Source organism: Scardinius erythrophthalmus, assembly GCF_964197995.2.
Source record: "Scardinius erythrophthalmus genome assembly, chromosome: 23".
Lineage (NCBI taxonomy): Eukaryota > Metazoa > Chordata > Actinopteri > Cypriniformes > Leuciscidae > Scardinius > Scardinius erythrophthalmus.
In genome coordinates, this window is record NC_138243.1 from 16,747,159 (window position 1) to 16,769,725 (window position 22,567).

General features: G+C 36.7%; 1 protein-coding gene across 4 annotated transcripts in view; it reads right to left on the bottom strand.

Moving 5' to 3' along the window:
- grik1a (glutamate receptor, ionotropic, kainate 1a) overlaps positions 1-22,567 on the bottom strand; it is a 68,008-nt gene that overhangs the window by 22,033 nt on the left and 23,408 nt on the right. For all 4 annotated transcript variants that reach the window (XM_081354282.1, XM_081354279.1, XM_081354280.1 and 1 more), the window contains exons 2-7: positions 21,728-21,895; positions 20,913-21,170; positions 15,522-15,703; positions 15,184-15,237; positions 13,879-14,052; positions 11,366-11,509 (exon numbers count right to left, since the gene is read on the bottom strand). In XM_081354282.1, coding sequence (XP_081210408.1) covers positions 11,366-11,509; positions 13,879-14,052; positions 15,184-15,237; positions 15,522-15,703; positions 20,913-21,170; positions 21,728-21,895 — 980 coding nt within the window. The remainder of the gene's footprint in view (positions 1-11,365; positions 11,510-13,878; positions 14,053-15,183; positions 15,238-15,521; positions 15,704-20,912; positions 21,171-21,727; positions 21,896-22,567) is intronic.

Below are 22,567 nucleotides of genomic sequence, written 5' to 3' on the forward strand. Positions count from 1 at the left end.
GACTCACACACACACATTCAATATCTACGGACAATTTAGCGACTCCAATTCACCTATACTGCATGTTTTTGGATTGTGGGGGAAACAGGAGCACCCGGAGGAAACCCACGCTGACACAGAGAGAACAAGCAAAGTCCAAATAGAAAGGGGAAGAACCTCCTATACCCACTGAGCCGCAACATACAGCATTTCAAGCAAAGTAACTGTCAGTATGTTAGATTTCATTGTTTTCATTCATGTGCCTGTTTCTTGTGTTTCTTTTCTGTTTAGTCTTGTTAATCCCCTTGTTAGTTTCCTTGGTTTCTGATTAATTACACCTGTGCCTTATTTAGTTCCCTTTTTTGCTTCTGTGTTCCTGTTTTGTTCAGTTCACTGTCGGTTATCATCTTTACTTTAAGTGTGTTTAAAGGGGCTATATGCAACTGTTTCCCCAAAATAAACGAAACAATAGCCTTTTTATTTGACCATGTATGACTCAAACATCTCCTGATGAGCATACTGACACCTTTTCAGCTCACAGTGGGTGCACCTATAAGCCTGTATCCTATTTTTCCTATTTTCTGTCGGGTCCGATTTTTGCGCGCTGTCTGCGGATGTGACGTCAAGCGCGTTCATGTTAAACGTTTCAGATCACTCTGCCACCACCGCCAGTCAGCAAACAAACTTAGTTTCTCAAACAATATATGTATTTGACTGTTCTTACATCTGTAAACATAATGTTGACTTCTTTGCAGCGGATGACTTGTGAAGTGTGCACGTACGAGAGCGAGCAGAAAGGAAGAGCAGTTCCGTTTTTTGGCCACAGGTGTCAGTCGCGAGTTTAAATTTCAGAAAAAAGCATATAGCCCCTTTAAGCTAGTTTTCCAGTGTATTGTCCTGTGCTCTCCTGCATTCTGGTTTGCTTATTAAAGACTTTTGAATTAGTACTTCCTCAAGCATGTTGACTAGAACACACCAAGATTGTGACAGTAACAATGCCTTCCTTTGTAATTTTTAGATTTATGGTCACAATTTTATTTATAATAAATCAAATCATACACTACCATTCAAATGTTTGCTGTCTGTAAGATTATTTTGACTGTTTTTGAAATAACTCTTTTATGCTCACCATTTATTTATCAAAAAAAAATAAAATAAAAACTTTACCATTGAAAAATATGATTTAAAATGCTGATTTCAGTTTTTCTACATTAAAAGACCTGCATTTACTTTAAATGTTTTGTAACATATTATACATTAATTTACCTGAACAACAATTTTAAAACAAATACTTTTGAACAAAATTTCATAAATCTGCAATATTAAAATGGAGTATTAAAGTGTGGATGATTTAAAACAAGTGTACTGTAGATTTTACACTTACATTTTGTGTATCTTAGAGGTTCAAAGTTTATAAAAATGTGTATTTTTCATACTAAATTTCTTATGGCAAGATTACCCATTTTTAATAATCTTAAAAAATTTTAGTGTTTGAGGATGTTTTGTATTGATTTTAGCAAGTGTTACAGAGCTTTTTCATTTACTGTTACATTTTATCACAGGCCACCACAAAAATTATGGTCATTACGAATGGAAGATCACTTATACTTTTAGTTTAATGGCATAGTTCTCGATTAAGTTTAAAAATATATATTTTTAAATATTTTTTATTTTTAATACATTTAATTCACATATAAGCTGTTTGAGGCAAAATTTCAAATCTTTATGTTAAATTTTCTGAATAAATGACAAGTGCCCTTCCTTACACTACACATGGTCAGGCCTGACTGCATTTTTTCCCAAAAAGCAAGAACATCAAGCTAGTGTACCGTCATTTCATTTCCCCTAGCTTTGTTGTGCAAAAAAATGAGAGAAAGCAATCCCAGAATTCAATCAGCTGAGGCAACTAAGGAAGAGTAATAGCCCTGCTAAAGCTCTTTGATAAGTGGGTGGGATATCAGGAAAAAACACTTCTATTATCAAGGTTGCAGTGTTTCTCAGAGCACATCTCAAAACAAGAGGCTGGCCTTCAACATGTCACCAGACTTGTTCAGGGGGATACAGCTTACTATTCCGCAGGACACCTGGAGACTTGATGCTGACCTCGATGTGAACCACTTCCACCATTGCAGGGAACTGTAATAGAGCCAATGGAGACAAGGGGTGCACTGCATTCTAATTCTGAAAGTGATTCCAATGATATAGTTTCTTTGTGCCATTATTGTTATACTGTAGTTGTGGTGTGGACTATTATTTTATATTTAGAATGAATTTGGAACTATAACTTTATCGTTATCGTTATAGTCCTTGGTGTGAACGTGCCTTTACTGTCATGTTCACTGAACTGCAGTGGTGGTTATAGCAATGGTCGACTGACTAGTCAAATTAAATGTCTCTACTTTCTAGGGTGAGAAAGAAAGAATGCCAGTAGGTATTTCAAGTCATTTTCAAACCTGGAAATAAAAACAAGGTTTTTGAGACATTTAAAACAAAGGAATGAAAAAAACTTCATGAGAAATATTTCAGATTCTGCACAGTTTCTAGGCCACTAACCAAACAAATAAGCAAGTTTGTCACTTTGGAATAAACCAAATACTAAGAAATTCTGAAATAAAAAATTCACAATATTTATTTATTGATTTAGTCAAATTGTTCTGTTGATAATAAGATTTTTTTATCAACAGAACAATTTGATAAAATTGTGAACAATCAGTGCTTGTATTCCAAAGAAGAATTTTTTTTTTAATTTTTCTTCTTTGGAATACACGCACTGATTGTTCACAATAAGACCAGGAATGTGCATATCTTATAAACTTGCTTTAATCTGTGTAACTTTAAAGTGTAACTCGAAAAATCACTAACATGTACTGCATAATTTGATAATGACAACACTAACTTTCCTTATTGGTTTTGAGAAGCAGAGGGTGGTGACCCTAATGGGACCACAAACATTTTTGGTGCCGAAAATAACATAATGATACTTATTTTTCACTTCAACCCTACAATTTGGCCCCAAGCAGGGATAAATACTGTGAAAACCTCCCCTAAATGTGTCACCAGAGCTGTGGGTCTTATATTGTAGTGCCGTTTCGTCAGAATGGCTTTGCCAAGTCCTATGCAGTGTAATATAATCAAAGCTCCTTAAATGGAGTGTAGTCTTTTTTTTTTTTTTGCTACAGTACAGGGGCTACACAATTTAAAATTATATGGCACGTAATACTTCCGTTAGTTATTTCCTCATAAAATGCAGCTCATAAGCAAAACCGCACTGTTCTGCATCTCCTGCTCAATGGGTCAACATAAACAAATACTACATTTAAAGCTGTTCAGCCTTCTGTCACAGTTGATTAGTTGCACCAAAATTCCCATTACAGTACTTAAGTGAGTGAAAATGACTTAAATGGACAGGGCAAGCAAGAAAAATAATAAATGAAATGAAGAGGGTTTTTATTTGTCCTGGCAATCTATTAAAAGCCCTCCAGCATGGCTGCTTCTACTGTTAAAGTGAAGAATTTAAACGGCTACAGCACATACGCAGTTCACAGAGTGATGTGTTTTTGTATCCTACAACATTTTGAATATTAAGAATTGTCTAGCTCAGTGTCTGTAGAGAGGCCTCTTACAACAGTGTTTTATGGCTTTAATGGTGCTGTGATACAGAGTTTATGGGTCGTTAAAATATAGCATCTGGACTCATTAGCAGTTCGTCATGGTGTTGGCATGAACAGAAAAATAACTCTACAACTCAAAACAACCCTAATTAGACACTTACACACACTTAAAGCCAAAGTGCATCATTTTTCAGATGCTCAATACTTTCTCCATTCCCAGTTGAACATGATTGAAATTTTGAACATGAAAATTACTAGATGTAAGCCATTTAAAGGTTCATTTCCCTCAAAAGTGTAAACACTGTAGCTCTGTGGAGCAACACTGGCTCACCAAACGGCAAGAGTTTGGGGGTGGAGCTACCTGTTTTTTGATCAACAAAAGATGGCGAAAAAGTACCGGAAACCCATTCCTTTTCTCCTGTGGGCAGGGGTGTCCAAACCTGCTCCTGGTGGGCCGCTGTCCTGCAAAGTATATTCCAACTTACCTCAACACACTTGCTTGGAAGTTTCTAATATGCCTATTAACCCTCTGGGGTCTAAGGTGTTTTTGGGGTCCTTGAGATGTTCTGACATGCCCTGACATTTTTGCTTTTTTCAGTTGCTTATAAACATGTTAATGGCAAAAAAAAAATACACACTATTTAGCACAAACAGGGCTACCATGAAATGTGAGCAACAAGAATGTACATGTCTGCATTTTTGAGAGAATAATGTTTATGCATGGTTATTGAAAAAACTAAAAACTAAAGTTTCTGAAATTAGGCCATAAAACACATTCTAAATATGTGCCAATAAGACTTTTGTCTAAAAGATGTCATCGCCTAGTGTTTTTTCTTCAAAATAAAGTGAAAATCACCCTGCCTTATCATTCACATAACACAATACATTGATTTGAATTTTGCAAAGCACTTTCTGTTTGGAAAGGCCATATGCGGAGTGGGCGTCAACGGTCATGTATATATAGTGGTTCACACCTGAGGAGACAATGGGGCCTGCATACTTAATTAGCCATTCATTCAGGTGAGTCACTGAGCCACAAGAATGCAAGAGCAACAGTTGGAAGCATCTCAATTCTTTTTTTATTTTTCCACATATTGTGCTTGCAATTTGGCCTATAATATCCAAGGAAAACATGTCTAGTAATTGTGCAGTTAATTCTCATACTGTATTTTCAGTTTTGGAATATTTATCCTCTCCCCAAACTTGTCAATAATAAAACACAATAAAAGTTATTTAAAGAAAAGGCTTATATTTACCTTTTAATAGTTTGTTTACATCTACCTTGTAAATATATTTTTTTATTAAAAAGGTTACAATTACAACAACAATTCAAGTGTAATCTTTCTTTGTAAAAACTAAAGTATACATTTTATCATATTTCAAAGTTAAGGATTTGATTGATTATTTGATAACTTTATTTTTGACATATACATATATATTTATATACATAAACACATAACATAAACATAAACATATTATACTTAACATAAGCAAATATTGGCAAACAAAAGCTTATTTGAGGTGGCAGATATTTTACAGTAAAAATGTATAATCTATCCAAAACTAATCAACGAAATGTTGTCTTTCATATGTCTGTAACATAGGTCTTTCATTTTTATTATAAGAAATAAAAATGTTAATTTGCAGTTTAATACGTTGCTTATACAAATACATTTTATTTCAACATATTTCAGTCGATTTTTACTCAGTATAGCAATACAGTTTGCTAAAACCGAAACATTCATACACAAACAGAAACGCCTGACTGTAACGTTGTTTTTATGAAATATTAGGGCATATAAATGTTAATTTTCAGTTTAAAACGTTGCTTATACAAATAGCCTACATTTTATTTCAACATATTTCTGTCGATTTTTACTCAACTCAGTATAGCAATACAGTTTGCTAAAACATCATCATTCATTCACACAGAGACGCAATTTAAATTTAAACTGTCTTTTTGCGAGCTGTGATAAACAGCGCGCATCTCTGCGGCTGCCGTTCATTCATTCACAGAAACGCGATTAACTTGAGAAGGAAAAAAAACTTACTACATATTCGGATCCTCTCTCCTGCAATACCCGCACTCTGAGGTAGATTTTCCTTTATTAATATTTCTCACAGCGCTGCCAGATGGTGTAAACACGTAGGCTCAAAAAGATCTGAATAAACTTGTTTTCTCGAGCTGATATGGGGGCGTTCACAGGTTTGCTTGGATTGCCTCAGTAGTTTGCGTTTGAATAGCACGCGCTCTCCGTGGGCGGAGTCACATTACCTTTGAATTAGCTCTAATGAGCTCGACTGGGATCGCTCTCTTTTAATACAGATTTCACAAGATGAGAATATTTGTTTTTTATATAAATTACCTCATTTAAAAGCATAGAATTCAAGCTTCATGTCTGTGTATCTGTATGTCTGTTTGACTGAGTATTCGCTGAGTTACAGTTCATTTTCGGACGCGTTTCAGAATGGTCTTCACTGGCAGATAGAAGGCAGAACTCGCATCACGTTTATTTTTCTTTATTTGGCAAAAAGCACAACACTTTGTTTTTATTGTGAGTATACACAAAAATAATACACATTTAACAGAATCGATTGATGTATGAAACTTGCTTGTAATATCAAAGTCCACAGAGCAAAATTAATTTCTTTTGAACTGAACTGAAAAAAAGCGAGCTGGTATCGCCGGCGATACTGTCGACCCCAGGGGGTTAAGACCTTGATTCGCTGGTTCAGGTGTGTTTAATTGGGGTTGGAGCTAAACTCTGCAGGACGGTGGCCCTCAAGGAGCAGGAATGGACCTGCCTGCCATAGGGGAATTGATTTTTAACAGTAACTTATAAACCATTAAAGAACTACTATAAGCTACGAGGTTGTTTATAGATGGTATTTGCTTCTGTATAGCCATCAGCCCACATTATTTATGAAAAACTACATTACCCATGATTCTGCAAAGGAACCTCCAGCAATCAGAGAATCGCTCTACGAAAGACGCAATAGAGTCAGTCTCCCTACGCTCTCAAACTACTTAATCATTTATGTGTTTATACAATACACACAAAAGATTGTTTCTATATACAATCACCTATTCACCTACAATCAACTTTTATCCTTCTCTTATTTTTTACTTTGAAATAATTTGTTTTTAATTTCCCTCAATAACACCATTAAGTACACAGTCTTGTACTTTTGTATTTTTGTAAGTGTTTGCTTCAAATCACTGCTTATAATGTTGTGATTCACCTCGTAGCTGGTTAGTTTCATTTATGGATTATAACTCTTAAACAAAGACTTTAAAAATCCCTATGGGGAAAATTAATAGAAAAAATACTTCCGTAACTAGGCTCCTGAAATAGTGAGCGGCACTGTTGTATAGGACAGAACTGACACACTTCAACCTTTAACATGAGTTTAAGTAGTGGAGCTACCTGTTTTTCTGGAAGACGAAAGAAATGTTCCAGAAGCCTGTTTGAGAACAACCATTATATTTCCTATTTCATTTGGTGACACTAATGGTGCAGAAATTACACACTTCAGCTTTAAAAATGTAAACTACATTTTTCCTTTACATCTTTAAAGGAACACGCCGATTTTTTGGGACTTTAGCATATTCACGTATCCCCCAGAGTTAGGTAAGTCCATTCATACCCTTTTCATCTCCGTGTGTGCCGTAACTTTGTAGTAGCAGTGCTTCGCCTTCTGAGAATATAGTTCCCAGTATGTATACGGTTAGAAGATGGCTGTGTCTCATGTGACCTTGTTATTTGTACACGCTGTGACTATACAAATCACAACATGTAAATTGGAAAATGTTGGTGTTATTTTGTCACTTATTGGGAGCAGTATGCTAGCTGGAGCCATTTACCTCCAGTCTTTGTGCTAAGCTAGGCTAGCGGTGGGTGCATCAGACAGAGTTACGGCACGCACAGAGATGAAAAGGGTATATATGGACTTATCTAACTCTGGGGGATACGGTGAACAAGCTAAAGTCCCAAAAAGTCGGCGTGTTCCTTTAAGTCCTGTACTTTTTTTTTTTTTCTGGCATTGCCGCTCTGTGAATAAGGTGCAAACTGAGTACCGAGGGTTTCTAGTACAAACCGACACGCCAGACTCAAACAGGGAAACGAATTCACTCTCTGTACCGCTTATCATTGCTGGGCCACCCCTTCCCTAATGCAATGTGGCACTATTCATTTTTAAAAACAGCCAAAAAGCCTCTTCCATTTCTAAAGCCAAGAACACTCTGACTGCCGAGTCACTATGCAAGTGGAATTGAAAGCATATCTAAAAATGTTACTGAAAGGCCTATTCTGAACAAGCTTTCATTCCCCTAGACAGCCATTTTGAGCTATCACAGGCATCACTTTTTGAGTTCTCAGAGTGGATGGACACACACCCCACACTCAAACATGAAGGAGAAGTGTTATGACCCCTCGGTTCAAAGGCGTTGAGAGCATCCAGCAGTGATCTGGGACTTAAAAAAAGATCAAAATGCAAAAGTACTAGTATCCATTTGCAGGCACCTCTGCCCTGAAAACATGTTTTTCATTTACAAATACATTTTTATGTAACCAACGGGTCAAAAATTTAAGGAAAAGTTGTTTAAAGTCTAAAAGAGTACAAAAAGACTGTCTGATAAATATTCCACCATTAAGCAGTATTCACACATTCAGTGATCATACAGTGATCTACCAAATTAACTCCTTTTCAACATGAGTGGTAGCGACTGTTGCAAATATGATATGTGCATGGCTATCGATGCAACTAAAGGTTTGACTTCATACAAATGAGTAACAATGCAATGTTGTAACTACTAAAAGGAGTGACACTGAAGCTCTTGCAATTTATCCCCTTTGAGATATTGTCATTTTCACCGTTCTCTACGATTTATTTTTAACCACATAAAGGGATATAATGTGCTGTCAATCGATTAAAAAAATTAACTAGATTAATGACACATTTTTTCTGTGATTAGTTGCGATTAATCACAATTAAAAATTGTTTTTCAATATATTTGTGATGTAATAACTTCACAGTTAATCTCCAAATTAATGTAGAAACAACATAAAGACAGTATACTTTTTAGGCCAGTATCACTGATACTAATACAGCTACTCTGCCCTACTAAGGCAAAAGACCTTAACTCGCCAGAGTGTGAAACTGAGAAAATGACTTTAAAGTTATCTTAATGTCCTGACAATTGAGTTATAGGTATAATATTGTAATTTTCACATGTTGTAGTGTATACCTGTATTAACCTATCTACAAAAAAATGTTGAACTCAAATTTGACCTTTGACCCTTTTGCGGAAGTTACTGTATTCTGCCTTAGCATTGGCCACAAAATGACAATCGGTCATACCAAGGCAAAAGACCTTAACTTCTATTTTATAGCACAATGTTATGATAACACTTAAAATGTAAGCAATATTAACCCTATTGGACTCACTATGATAAAATGGCTTCACATGTATCAACAAGAAGTTAAAGTAGTGAGAATAGTTGGAAAAGTATGAATGGTTTTAATTAACATGAATTTCATAAAACAAAGTTGATTAACACCACTAAAGTATAAAAGATGTGGAACATTTAAAGGTTTTTTGAAAAACTGATTCTAAAACTGAAGTGTGTGTGTGTGTGTGTGTGTGAGAGAGAGAGAGAGAGAGAGAGAGAGAGAGAGAGAGAGAGAGAGAGAGAGAGAGGGGCGCGGGCGCGATCGAACAGTGGGATCGCGCCCGCGCCTCTCTCTCATGCACGCACACACACACACACACACACACACACACACACAACATATTCCAGCATTGCAATCTTGACATCGCAGAGCTTCAGAGCTAAAGCGGGGCTACAGATTAGGTGTCCCTAAAGAACCCGCGTATCTAACAGTACTCTAAACTCTAGGATTGCATAGATAGAATTGACAGCCTGTAACAACCTGGGAGTTAAATAATCTAACAAAAGCAATCACTGTGAAAAATGTACGTGTGTGTCTGAGGTTATTTAATTGCTACATCATAACCCCATAACTCCAGCGCGGCAATACTTTGATGGTCGGTTAGAACAAGGCAGAGTGCCGTAACTTAACGGCAGCGTAACTTCATTCGAGTGTTCAGGAGCAGCGAGAAACGACGGCATAAAGCCGTAACTGACATTACGGGCTTCTACCATAGTTTCCCCTTGGCTTTTTGAAGTTACGTCAAAAACATAATCTTATTCCCTCCAAAAAACAATCGAATTGAAACTTGATGTTTGTCTATATGATAAAACTTATGTTTATTGTCCTAAAAATTACAATAACTCATTTTCGCCAAAAATTGAAGTTACGACCTTTTTCCTTAGTGCGGCAGTACTGATGTCTCGATGAAAATTACCCCCCCCCATTTTAAACATTAATTATAGCCATTCAACATGACAGTGTAATTGACAGTGTAATTTTTTACATTTGTTAGGCTTCAAAAAATATAACAACTTAAAACAATCCTCACAAACCCATAATAAATGTCATATTTACAATTGCCCTTCCTCATCTAACAGGTAGAAAATATTAATCCTTATTAAAGTCAAGATCTTTAGTCAAGAGCAGTGAGTGATTTTTTTTCTGTTCCCTTTGTTCTTTGATTAACTTTATGGACAGACAGAATTAGTGGCTGCTGTCACTTTAAGACCTGCCGCTGCTGCACATGACGCGGATCTCTCATTCTCTCACAACTCTTTACGTTCATTTAAAGGAACACACCGACTTTTCGGGACTTTAGCTTATTCACCATATTCCCCAGAGTTAGATAAGTCCATACATACCCTTCCCAACTCTGTGCGTGCCGTAACTCTGTCTGACGCAACCACCGCTAGCCTAGCTTAGCACAAATACTGGAGGTAAACGGCTCCATCTAGCATACTGCTCCCAATAAGTGACAAAGTAACGCCAACATTTTCCTATTTACAGGTTGTGATTTGTATAGTCACAGCGTGTCCAAATAACAAGGTCACATGAGACACAGCCATCTGATCTTCTAACCATATACAGACAGGGAACTATATTCTCAGAAGGCGAAGCACCATTACTTCTGCGGAGTGAGGACACTTGACAAAACGGAGAGTTTGGCATAACTGTGTTATTGTTCAAGCACGAGAGAGAACTCGATTGTGGCGCGCTGTCTATGCGTCTTTTTTCCAGTTTAACGCGCAAAAAATATTTTACGCAATTAACGCAGCCCTAGTTAACAGCCCTTGATATAATAAATAAAAACATATCAGAAATTGTCATAATTCAGAGTTTGATTCATGCATTAATAACTGCTCATCTTCTTAATTATGTGATGCATTATGCACTGCTGCAATTTATATACACGTCCTTTCATAAGTTTGGAGTCAGTACGTTTTTTTTTATGTTTTTGAAAGAAGTCTCTTTTGATCAAAAATTGAAATATTTTTACAATTTAAAATAACCTTTCTTTTTTAATATATTTTAAAGTGTAATTTATTTCTGTGATGGCAAAGCTGCCATTACTCCTGTCTTTAGTGTTACACGATACTTTGTGCCGCTATATATATATTTTTCTTTTAAATCCCAAACTTTTTAATGGTAGTGTATGCGTTTTAGCAGCAAGAAAACTTATTCCTTGACTAAATAAAACATTTTTATAAGTTTAACTTGATTTAATTGTAATCACTGTTTCTTGTAAAGTTAAAAATGTCTATAATAGCTTACAATTAAAATCAAGTTAACGATTCAAATCAATTGAATGTGTTTTGCTACATAAAGGACAATATTCTCACCTCTTTAAACAAGTTCATGAAGCGCGGGCCATACCTCCAGGGTTTGTGTCTGTGGCACTGTAGGGAGCTCACTGTCATCTGTGTGGCCCGCTGAGACGCAACAGCAACCATGAACACTGCGTCATACATGAGAGCAGCCTCGGTCTGCGGAAGGAGGGAAGAATTTACCCACAAAACATGCTCTGAATATAATCAAACTTCACATGAATGCATTAATATATACGCAGAAAGTGTTTTTGTTTACCATTCATTTAATATTGAATGTTATGTAATGGCATTTAAGTTTAATTTCCTTTCCATCTGATCACAGGAAAAGAGCTCCTCCCCTGTCCCCTGCCGCACACACCTTATGTTTCTCTGGGTATTATTCAGTGCTAAAATGTGACCTGGATGGTAAAAATAGATTTGAATAAATCTCTGGATGCTTTCTGCTTTAAGCTGTTCATGCATGTCTAATGAGGCTGAGTGTGCAAGCAGTATACACTGCCTTCTGGAGGACGGGTAGATTAGTCAACAGCGGTAAGTCTTAATCCTAGATATTCTAACTGTGAAGGATGTGCTTATAAGAAGTTAGGGACTGGTTTTAGTTCTGGTCTATATGTAAATGAGGATTTTGAGCAGTGCGATTGGCTCGTTTTACTGTGCGTTCACACAGTCAGTGTTTGGGACCGACAACTGTTTTTACTGAGAGGTTTGACTCTGAATTGACCTATCCGTAAGCCCTGCCCCCCTTAGGTAGCAAACTCAGACAAACAAACAGAGTTGCTTACTGTCACTCAATGACAGCTGTCAGTGTGAAAACCTTGTCCCAAAATGTTTTTGATAAATTTTGGACACAGAAGCACCTCTCGTCGAGGGGCATTCATGTGGGACTTAAATATGCCATTGAGGGATATATATAAAAGATTTAAAAATAAATACGGTGGGTAACAGGAGAAGCCTCATGTTACGGTCGTCACGATCGCAGACGACAACATCCAGGATCAACACTGTTCATGTACCGCAGGATAAGATTCAATTCATTTACATTTAACCAGTTTAATATGGAGAGGCACTGAATTGTAGACCAGTCTGTACATGATGTAAGAAGTCAGCTATTTAGGTTTGTACGTTAAGATGGACTCACTAACTTTGATTTTAACTTAATGTATGACAACCAGAAAATTTAGGTTTTCATCTTCATTGGAATTGGGGTTGAATCCTTAAAGGGTTAGTTCACCCAAAAATGAAAATTCTGTCAGTAATTACTCACCCTCATGTTGTTCCAACCGCGTAAGACCTTCGTTCATCTTCGGAACATAAATTAAGATATTTTTGATTAAATCTGAGAGTTGTCTCACTCCTCCATAGGCTTTCAGAGGGACCGAAACTTGCTGGCCCAGAAAAGTTATTAAAGAGATCGTTAATATAGTCCAAGTGACTACAGTGGCTTAATCCTAAGTATATCAAGCGACGATAATACTTTTTGTGCGCAAAAACAAACAAAAATAACGACTTTATTCCACTATTCATTTCCTTCTCTCTGGGCCTCGTAGTGTTTTTGCGCTGCGCGTCTGTGTTGCACGTCATCACGCATCATACACATGACCCGCTTCGGCCAATTGTGAGCCTACGTGGTGACGTGTAACACAGACGCGCTACGCAAAAACACTACGTAAACCAACTCGAGGCCCAGAGAGAAGGAAATGAATAGTGGAATAAAGTCGTTATTTTTGTTTGTTTTTGCGCACAAAAAGTATTCTCGTCGCTTGATATACTTAGGATTAAGCCACTGTAGTCACTTGGACTATATTAACGATCTCTTTAATAACTTTTCTGGGCCAGCAAGTTTCGGTGGAGTAGTGAGACAACTCTCAGATTTAATCAAAAATATCTTAATTTATGTTCCGAAGATGAACGAAGGTCTTACGCGGTTGGAACAACATGAGGGTGAGTAATTACTGACAGAATTTTCATTTTTGGGTGAACTAACCCTTTAAGGAACCAGGTTACTGCGTCCACATCACTGAATTAATACACAGCAGACATTTTGCACTGTCTTGTTTGGGTTTAGGAAACAGAATAAAATAAATTCAATTGCCCATCCTCTCAGTCAGGATACCTGGAATCAGTGTAACAATTACTCCAGGCACATCGTTTTACTATTTTTGTAGCATAAACACCATCAAACCGATGAGAGCTTCTCCAATGTTTTTCTATGGCAGGAACCTCTGAAACCTAAATATGTCCGAGTTCCGGTCCCCATGCAACTGATACTCATCTGCCATTGGCTCATCTGCGTTCAAGGGGAGGAGCTTATCAATAAGTCAATTGTCCTGTTTATGCAATATCTTACAGGAGCGGATCAAATTCTGTCAATATGAACTCATAACGGAAGTCAAGACAAGACTTTTCTATTTTTGCAATAACCAAACTGACTCCCAGAATTTGATTGCGAGTGCAGAAAATTCAAAAAAGCAAACTGTATTAGTACTCTAGAACAGGACTGAGCACGACAGCAGAGCGATCCTCACAGTCATAATGCCACTCATCAATCCACTCTCAGGTTTGGGCGGTGCCAGCTGGCGCTCCATGGACCACTTCTGGATCACAGAAGTCACATACGGATCATCTAGATTCAGGAGGCGGAAGGCAGTCATGTTGACGCCACTGTAGCGGTATTGCTCAAGATCCAAAGCAAACAGATCCTGCAAGATAACAAGAGTTTGCTTTAAGAGCTGTGCAAACTTTGCACAAGATATAACCTCTTCATGCCGTGCGTTTCTTTGTCATAAGAAGTGGTGTAGCCTTAAGCTCTTGTTATGTGTCCATAAATCTTGGTAGTGCAAAACTCAGAATTTAAGAATTGTCTTCCTTTAAATTCATAAGTTGGAATTTGGGTTGAATTGGCCACAAATCACAGGAATTGGAATTTAAATAGCAGAAAGTTGAATTTACTGAATTCAACAGGTAATGTTATTATAATTTAAAGTAACTGTTTTCTGTTTTAATTGTAATTTATTTCTATGATGGCAAAGCAGAATTTTCAGCATCATTAATCCAGTCTTCAGTGATTCTTCAGAAAACATTCTAATATGCTGATTTGGTGCTCAAGAAACATTTCTTATAATTATTGTCAATGTTGAAAACAGTTGTGCTGCTTAATATTTGATGTGTAAACTGTAATACACTTGTCAGGATTTTTTGATGAATGGAAAGCTCAAAAACAGCATTTATTTGAAATAGAAATCTTTTGTAACGATGTAAAAGTATTTAATGTAAAGTCAATTTAATGTGCCTTTGCTGAATAAAAGTATTCATTTCTTTAAAAAAAACACTTTATAACACTAAACTTTTAAATGGTAGCATATCTGCTAGTCCATCTGTCAGGCCTTTTTGTCAAGGCCTTCAGACTTTTTAAACTACTTTAAACTTTCTGATAAGGTTTCCAAGCCATAATTCAAAGTTTGTCTTGATGACTTTCTTTTTCTAGTAATAAGTTCATCCCTAAATTAAATTTCACTCTGATCTTTTAAAACCTTTTTTAACATTAGCACAAAGCTTAGGATTGTGTGCCACCATTTCAGTTTCATGTGTCGATGAGTGAACTCAGTGAACACTGTCAAACATAAATCAGAATGAATATTGTACAGCCTGACATAAGACAGTTGATGTAACAAAGGGTGTATAAGGTAAGTCAAGATGTCAGTGGGGTTTTATCATACAATCTGACAAGTAACAATTATAAGAAACAGCAGAAAATCACTTCGCCTGCTCATCATCTAATGCAATAAGAAAGAGCTCTTATTAAAAGCAAGCAGGGAGCTTTTCAGACTCACCAAAGTAGTGAAGAAGAAATGATAATACTCTGTCATCATACCCATCGACATCAGCTGTGGGAGGAGAAACACAGCAAAAGATGTTTTTTGGGAAGAATCCAGAAGAAAACGAAAGCAAAGATGGATTGAGTGTGAAATAAGACGATTTCAGCAGCATTCAGAAATACAAGCAGCATGGTTCATACTGAATTACATGTCCGCTTTAAAGTACAGCTCTGAGAACCTGCTGGGTCACAGCAAGCAAGAGCACTTAACTCTCATTTTCAATCCACTTCAATCTGCGCAACATTGAGTTCAACAAAAGTTCAAAACGAGAATTTATTGAAAGGATGATGCACCTGTTTGAGAAGCTCGGCGGCTACTTGGTAGGAGCAGTCGAAGATGACGTAAAATTCTTTTTCTTTCTTCATCTCCTTTAGCAGGGGACGACTGTCGCCTCCCCCCGACGCCAGCTGGCGGATTCTGATCTTCAGGTTGTTTTTGGACGGAGCTTTGATCAGTTCCTGCATACGCATTAATCCTTGAAAAAACAGAACACAAAAAAAGTGATCGAAGGTGGGGAGCAATGGAAGAGAAACAATCTCATCACGAGCTACAGTAATTACACTTTTGATTTCCCTTGTGTTATAGCAGATGTTTACAGAGACCATAAATTGGGACTCATTTATTCCGTTGATACATAACAATCAGATGCATTTGGGGCTTCTCTTTAATCAAAACACTCAGTCTATAGTAGCGAAAAGTAATGCATTAAACCGCAGCAGGTCAAAAAGTGATCTAAAGGTTGAACAGACCTGGGAAAGGCATTAGCAAGGGCCACTGCAGATTCAGTCAGTGTTATTAGTTAATAAGGATCCTCTATGTTATTTTTACTAGAATATGATTGCATCTCTCTAATGATTCCAACAGACTTGATAATAGTAAAAAGTAGTGAACGTAGTAAAGTTTTTTTAATTTAAGATTTTCATAGAATTTTTATATTTTATATTTATTTTTTTTCAGCTGTATAGTTTTCAGTTAATAGTTTTAGTTAACAATAATAACACTGATACAGATGAGCAAACTATTAAGCGGCTATCTTGCAGATCACTAAATTAAGTGTAATTCTTGTGCATTAAAATGTGACAACAGTGAATGAATACAGATGGTTAAAGACAGACTTCCTTCTCATGAACAGTGCCGGCCCGAGCCTTTTGGGGGCCCTAAGCAGAATTTGATTTGGGGGCCCCCTCCCACCATGCAGAGTCACCTGTGCTTGACGATTATTGACACAATGTCACTCTATAATGTTACATTATAAATTAATAAAATGAGGTTATGTATTAATACAAAATAAATACTTAATAAAAAATAGATATACTTAAATAAAAATGTTTTAACTTTTTCTTTACTATTTTACTAACTCTTTGAAACTTCTGAAAACAAATTGTCACAAAACATATACAAAAAATAATTTACAAAATATCCTCCAACGTTTTGCAACACTTTGCAGTTTGAATGATGTCTTGTATGAACATGACGGAGTATGTTTTTGTTTACACTGTTCGATCGCGCCCGCGCCTCACACACACACACACACACACACACACACACACACACACACACACACACACACACACACACAACATATTCCAGCACTGCAATGACATCGCAGCCTGTTCGTTATAGCCGTAATAAAATATAATAATAAAATAGTCATCCTAACATATAAAAATTACACTGCTCTGTTTAAATAGTCAGTAGTAGCCTACAATTCGTACCATAAGCACCGCTCCACTGTGATGTTTCCAAGCACATTTTTGCGCATGTGAAGAGAATGATTTTTTCCCTCGATATTGGATTTCAAGCACATTTTTGCGCTTGTGAAGAGAATGATTTTTTCTCTCGATATTGGAACGTGGATGAAGTACAAAGAAGCCTATAATAAAGAATAGTTTGCCATCCAAATCCATCGCGAATGTTGAAACATTTTGATTCTAATGAGAGAGATACGTGAGCCCAACGCCGCTTTCAATTTCGCTTTAAATTATTTCGTTTTGGCTTGTTTATAGTTATGTTTTTATTCTTGTTCTGTTCTGAATATCATTAAAATTAAAGGATAAATCATTGATCAAATCAAATTTTTGTGACATGGCTTTATATTACCGTGACTTTGCACACGAATTGTCTATGCACGCGAGGTTATGCGCATGACTCAAACACTGGCAGACACAGCAGCAGTTGTAGGCAGGTATATTGATCATGAAATCAGAATTTTCTTGTCTTGAATTATTAATCCATTCATTCATTTATGTCACTTGTTTAAGTTAATTAATATGTAAAAAAAAAAAAAAAAAAAAATCTAGCTTGGGGGCCCCCTGGTGGCGAGGGGGCCCCAAGCAGCCGCTTAGTTCGCTTATGCCTCGGGCCGGCCCTGCTCATGAATATTACTTTAATAACCAGACAAGCTCAGATTCAGGGGTTCATCTCTCAAGTTCAGTGTGCTCTTGGACGAGACTCTGAAACGGATACATATTGGGCTCCAATACATGTAGGGGCTCCTGGGAGTCAAGGTTAAAATAATAAGCTTCTATATTGTTTCTATTCCCTCCCTCACTATCAAAATGTTATAGCATTATGACACACTTTTAGGTCATATGCTAAAGCTGGTTTCCTGGTGATAGATCTAATAAGACCGTCTAAACAACCTGTTTTCATCTCTGATGACGCTGGTATTGTTTGTATTTAGTCTATAATCTCATGATGGCTTTATTAGATCATCACAGAGTTTGGTACGTCTTTAAAATAGCTTTTATTAATTATCTCTTTATGGTAACCGAAACTTATAGGGATTCAAATTAAATTAAAATTTAAAACCCACATTTCTTAAATTTTTAGATATTTTGAAGAAAATATCTCCCATGCAGGCTCAGGGGGAAAGTCAATAAAAGTGGTGGCAGACTAATATTAGGGACATGAATTTCTTATAAAGGCTGTGCAACTAAATTCAGTGACATGGATAAAGAAATATGTCGGTCATAATAACAGGTTTGGGCAACAAAAATTCCTTTGATGCTCAGTTAAAAAAAAAACAGAGAGAAAAAAACAGGTATTAAACCCCTTTTAGTTCCAGGCAAGTTATTTGCCTTGATTTAGTCTTGGCCATTTAATAGCGTACTTCCAAGCAATGATAAGATCATAAATCATGCTATCAAAGTATAGAAACACAGAAAATTGTGTGTAATTTGTGTTTTCAAACAGATGGGATGGGCACACAGGACTCTAAGACAAATCACACTACAGCTGAGATGGTGTGATGTGTAAATACTAGGGTAATTTGAGCTGGCATCTGTTCCCTGAGCTCTCCTAATGATTTCGATCCAAGTTACTGGCTATGAATCAGACACACTAATCATTTTGAAACTGGTCAATCTGACACAATTTCTATCTGGTGCAAGCAAGTTGTTACAAAGACATTGGCTACAGAGTCAGCATGTTCATTTAAGCTGTAGAAATAGAAGTGTTTACAGGGCAATTTTCCATTTTTATTTATTTATTTACTTGTGGTTGTTTTTCTAGTTTGTCTGCATTTGATTTGCTCTCCAGATTAGTTTGATGCCATCAGGGGAACACTTGAAGTGTGTTGGTGAACTATAGCATTATAGCAATTTGCATTTTATGCATTATGCTGCAGTTGCATGTGCAACTATTTAGTTGGATTTAAATGTAAGGAGTAACTTGATTGTGTGGTGATATTGGTGCTATGATATTTTTATAGGTTAGTATTTCCCCATCTGCATGTCTTTGATTACATCAAAACAGAAGTCATCTCAGAGGCAGAGAAAGTTATTACATTTTGATTTGATGAAAAAGTTTATATGATACATTTTTGATAAATTATGCACAATATTGGCAATTTATTAAAAATGTTGTCAGTCACCCTAAATGTCATGTTGATTTCAAGTGTTTCATATCTACAGTTATTGTTTGATTCTTGAGTGTGATCTTCAGAGTGAGTAATCAACACTTTTTATCACCTCTTTCTTCAGTCTGCTGACACGTGAGCCAAGGCCTATGAAATACATGTCTGTAATCAGCAGTAAAACAACGTGGGAGGAGATCAATATTCAGTCAATATTACACTGTTTTCAAAACCAATTTAGTTTAGAAAAGGTCACAAAAGTCAAAATATATAGAAAATGAAATATGGTATTGAAATAATGCTGTCAAAAGGAAATTAAACTGATAAGGGCAAGGGCGAGGCCTAAATTAAATCATTCATTAAACTTGCCAATGCCACATATGAAATGTTTCATTACTGTGCATTTCAATGCAGGAATTTAAAGTGCCCCTATTATGCTATTTTAAAGGTCCCTAATTAAGTTTAAAAGGTCTCCTGCAATAGGTTTACATGCATTGCAGCATCACCTTTTTTTCAGTTCGATCAAGGATTTGGTCTCTCTAAACCAACCAATCCAAGAGCCTATTGTGTTCTGGTTGGTCAGATGGCTCAGTCTGTTGTGATGTGTCTACCGCTTACAGCGAGTGTCGGAAACAAAACGGCATATAAAAATACTATATCTAACATTAACAGAATAGAAAACTCAAAAATTCATGAGGGGATCCCTGCTGAAAAGACCCGTTTAATCCACAAGGCATTTGCAAACTGGTTTATGCTGGTTTCATATTGGTTTATACTTGTTCACCAACTAAACTTGACCAGCATGGCCCGAAGGGGATACCATTATTCCGTGCTTGGGAACCAGCATTCAAAACATATGATGGTGATAAGTAATGCTAAGGTTACTGTTGAATTCAGTTTGAATTCCCATTTGTTTTAAATATAATAGAATGTAAATATATGTGGACATCAGTCACTCTTTCCAGCAGAAAAAGAGTGAAAAATTTCAGTATAAATGTTGTGGCCTGCAGTGTCCCATTTTAAAGCACAAAGCTGTGAAGATCCCATTGAAGATCACAAAACCTCAAAAAGCACATTGAGCTGCCCTTCAAATATCCCTTTGTCTCCCCTTTCTAAACCATAAAGCCTTGTTTATACTTTCGCCTGGCACCGCAGCGCGAGTCTCCGCAGACTGCGCGCGCACCTCCCCAAACGGACGAGGCGTTTATACCGTTGTACTATTCTGTGAAAGACAGGGGGCGACTCAAGTAATTATCTTCAGTCTAAACCATCAGGAATCAGCGGTGAGAAGAAGAAAGCTATACATGTATGTATTTTAGTACACCACCACCAATACCACACTACAAAAAGAATTGTGTAAAACCCAGTAGGCCTAAACCCTGAGATTACTCGTGACAATAAAACAAAATATATGGATGAGAATGTGTATAGCTAACTAAATTAACGATCTCTTACATATTTTCTAATTTCACTAAACATTTCATTAAGTTTCGTGATCATTTTTATTAAACATGGACCTTTATGTTCACTAAAAATACTTTTTATGCTATTGTATGCTCATTTTTTAAATGTAAGCAACTAATTTAGACATGCAAACTGGGTGCCGGTGTGGTGAAAAGTTCGAGCTAGGCCAGATTCGGCTCCAAGTCTTTCATCTTCGGATGCGGAGCTGCGCGCGCTGTTACAAAAAAAGCCATGCACACCGCTAAGCGAAATGGGGTCTTGCACACCCAACGCACACGACCGCCCACACCGCAATGACGTAATTTTTGCCGCGCACAGCTCGTGCAGACACATCGAGTTTAAACCTAGCTTAACTGTCACTCACCTGTGCTGTCTTCATAAACCACAGTAACAGACTTCCATTTGAAGAAAATAACAATGTCCAAGATAGCCCTGCTTATGGAGGTGTACTCAGGGTAGAGGTTAATGTAAAAATTGTCTTTATTGTCCACAGATGGGTGTTTCCAGCGTGTCTGGATGTGTGGCACCTCTAGAGCATTGCAAATGGATTGGACGGCACTGACCGAGGAGCTGTGAGAGGGGCCGAAGACCGCCGCAACCCCCAGGGCCAGCTGGTCACATACTGAGAGAAGAAAAAATGGAGAGACAGAGAACAGACAGGGAAAGGAAAACAGTTGACATGAAAAAATGTGTATTAGAAACAGAAAAGAGGAAAAAACAGAACAAAGCATGTACATAATACAAGCAATAGTCTGGCCTTTTCAGTTCTGGGATATCATTAAATTAGCTTATAATGGCAATTTCCATGAAAATGGTATAATTTCAATATTTAAGTATTAGAGTCACAAATACCATGTTTTTGTTGTATCAGATACATTAAATACATAAAATTAACAAAGTAGCAAATTTTACACATTTGCAACTTAAAATGGTTATTTTGGCGTGTCCTTCATCAGAGGTATTGACCTTCTCAACTGTATCCAGCAATTTAAAATAATTATAACATAATATATTGAATTAACAATAAAATATAATAAATATAATATTATAAATCTAAACTATAAACCAATAAAAAAACGATACATGTATACATTTGATTTAATATATTCCACTTAGCAAATGTCAAAGAATAAAATAGTAAAATAAATTCAAAATCAAATCAATCAAAAAAAGTCATACCCCTTCGGGAGGCTTCAAAGCTGTCAAAGAGGTTTACTCTCTGGATGTCGTAGGTCAACGTGGTGTTTGGCATCAAGGTTCTGTTTCGGTTGATACTTGTAACAGCAAATTTAAAGGCGAGTTCATCCATACTGACGGGTTCATTCTCCCGCGTCTCAAAGATTCCCCCTTTAACCAAAATAAAGAGTGCTAAGCAACAAGTAAGTAATAAGGAGTCTGATTAATCTCACTTGTACTGTAGATTTCCAAATATGAACTTTAAAAGTAAAATACATTTAAAAAATAGTACAATGTATGAATACAATTAAAGAATGCCCTGGTAACGCATAGGCTAAATCCCATTAAAATCTAAATTTTAATAGTGCTAGTGCTAAATACAAGCCAAAGCAGAGGTTATTTAAAGTTATTTTAAAACACATTTAAAAAACAGAGCCTGTCACATGTCTGTCCAGTCTTGTGCTGCACATGGGTGTTTGTTGTTTTGTGCCATGTGCTCTCCTGTCTATTGTCTAGCCCCTCCCATCTTGTTATGTGATTATTGGTTAATTTGTCCCACCTGTCTGTCTCGTTACCCTCCTTTGTTTGTTCCCCTATTTAGCCTCCTTGTGTTTGTAGTCTTGTGCTGGTTCGTTGTCCGAGTTACCTGTCTTTGATGTTCCTGTCTGTTTATTATCTGAGTTCTGAGTTTTCTGTATTTTTGTCTGTGTTTGTTAATTAAATCTCCTCTGCACTTGAATCCTCGTCTCTCGCTCAATCGCCCCGTGACAGAACGAACCAGCCAAAATGTGGATTCAGCGGAGTGAGATTTTTTCTTCAGAGGAGGAGAAGGGAAATTCCATT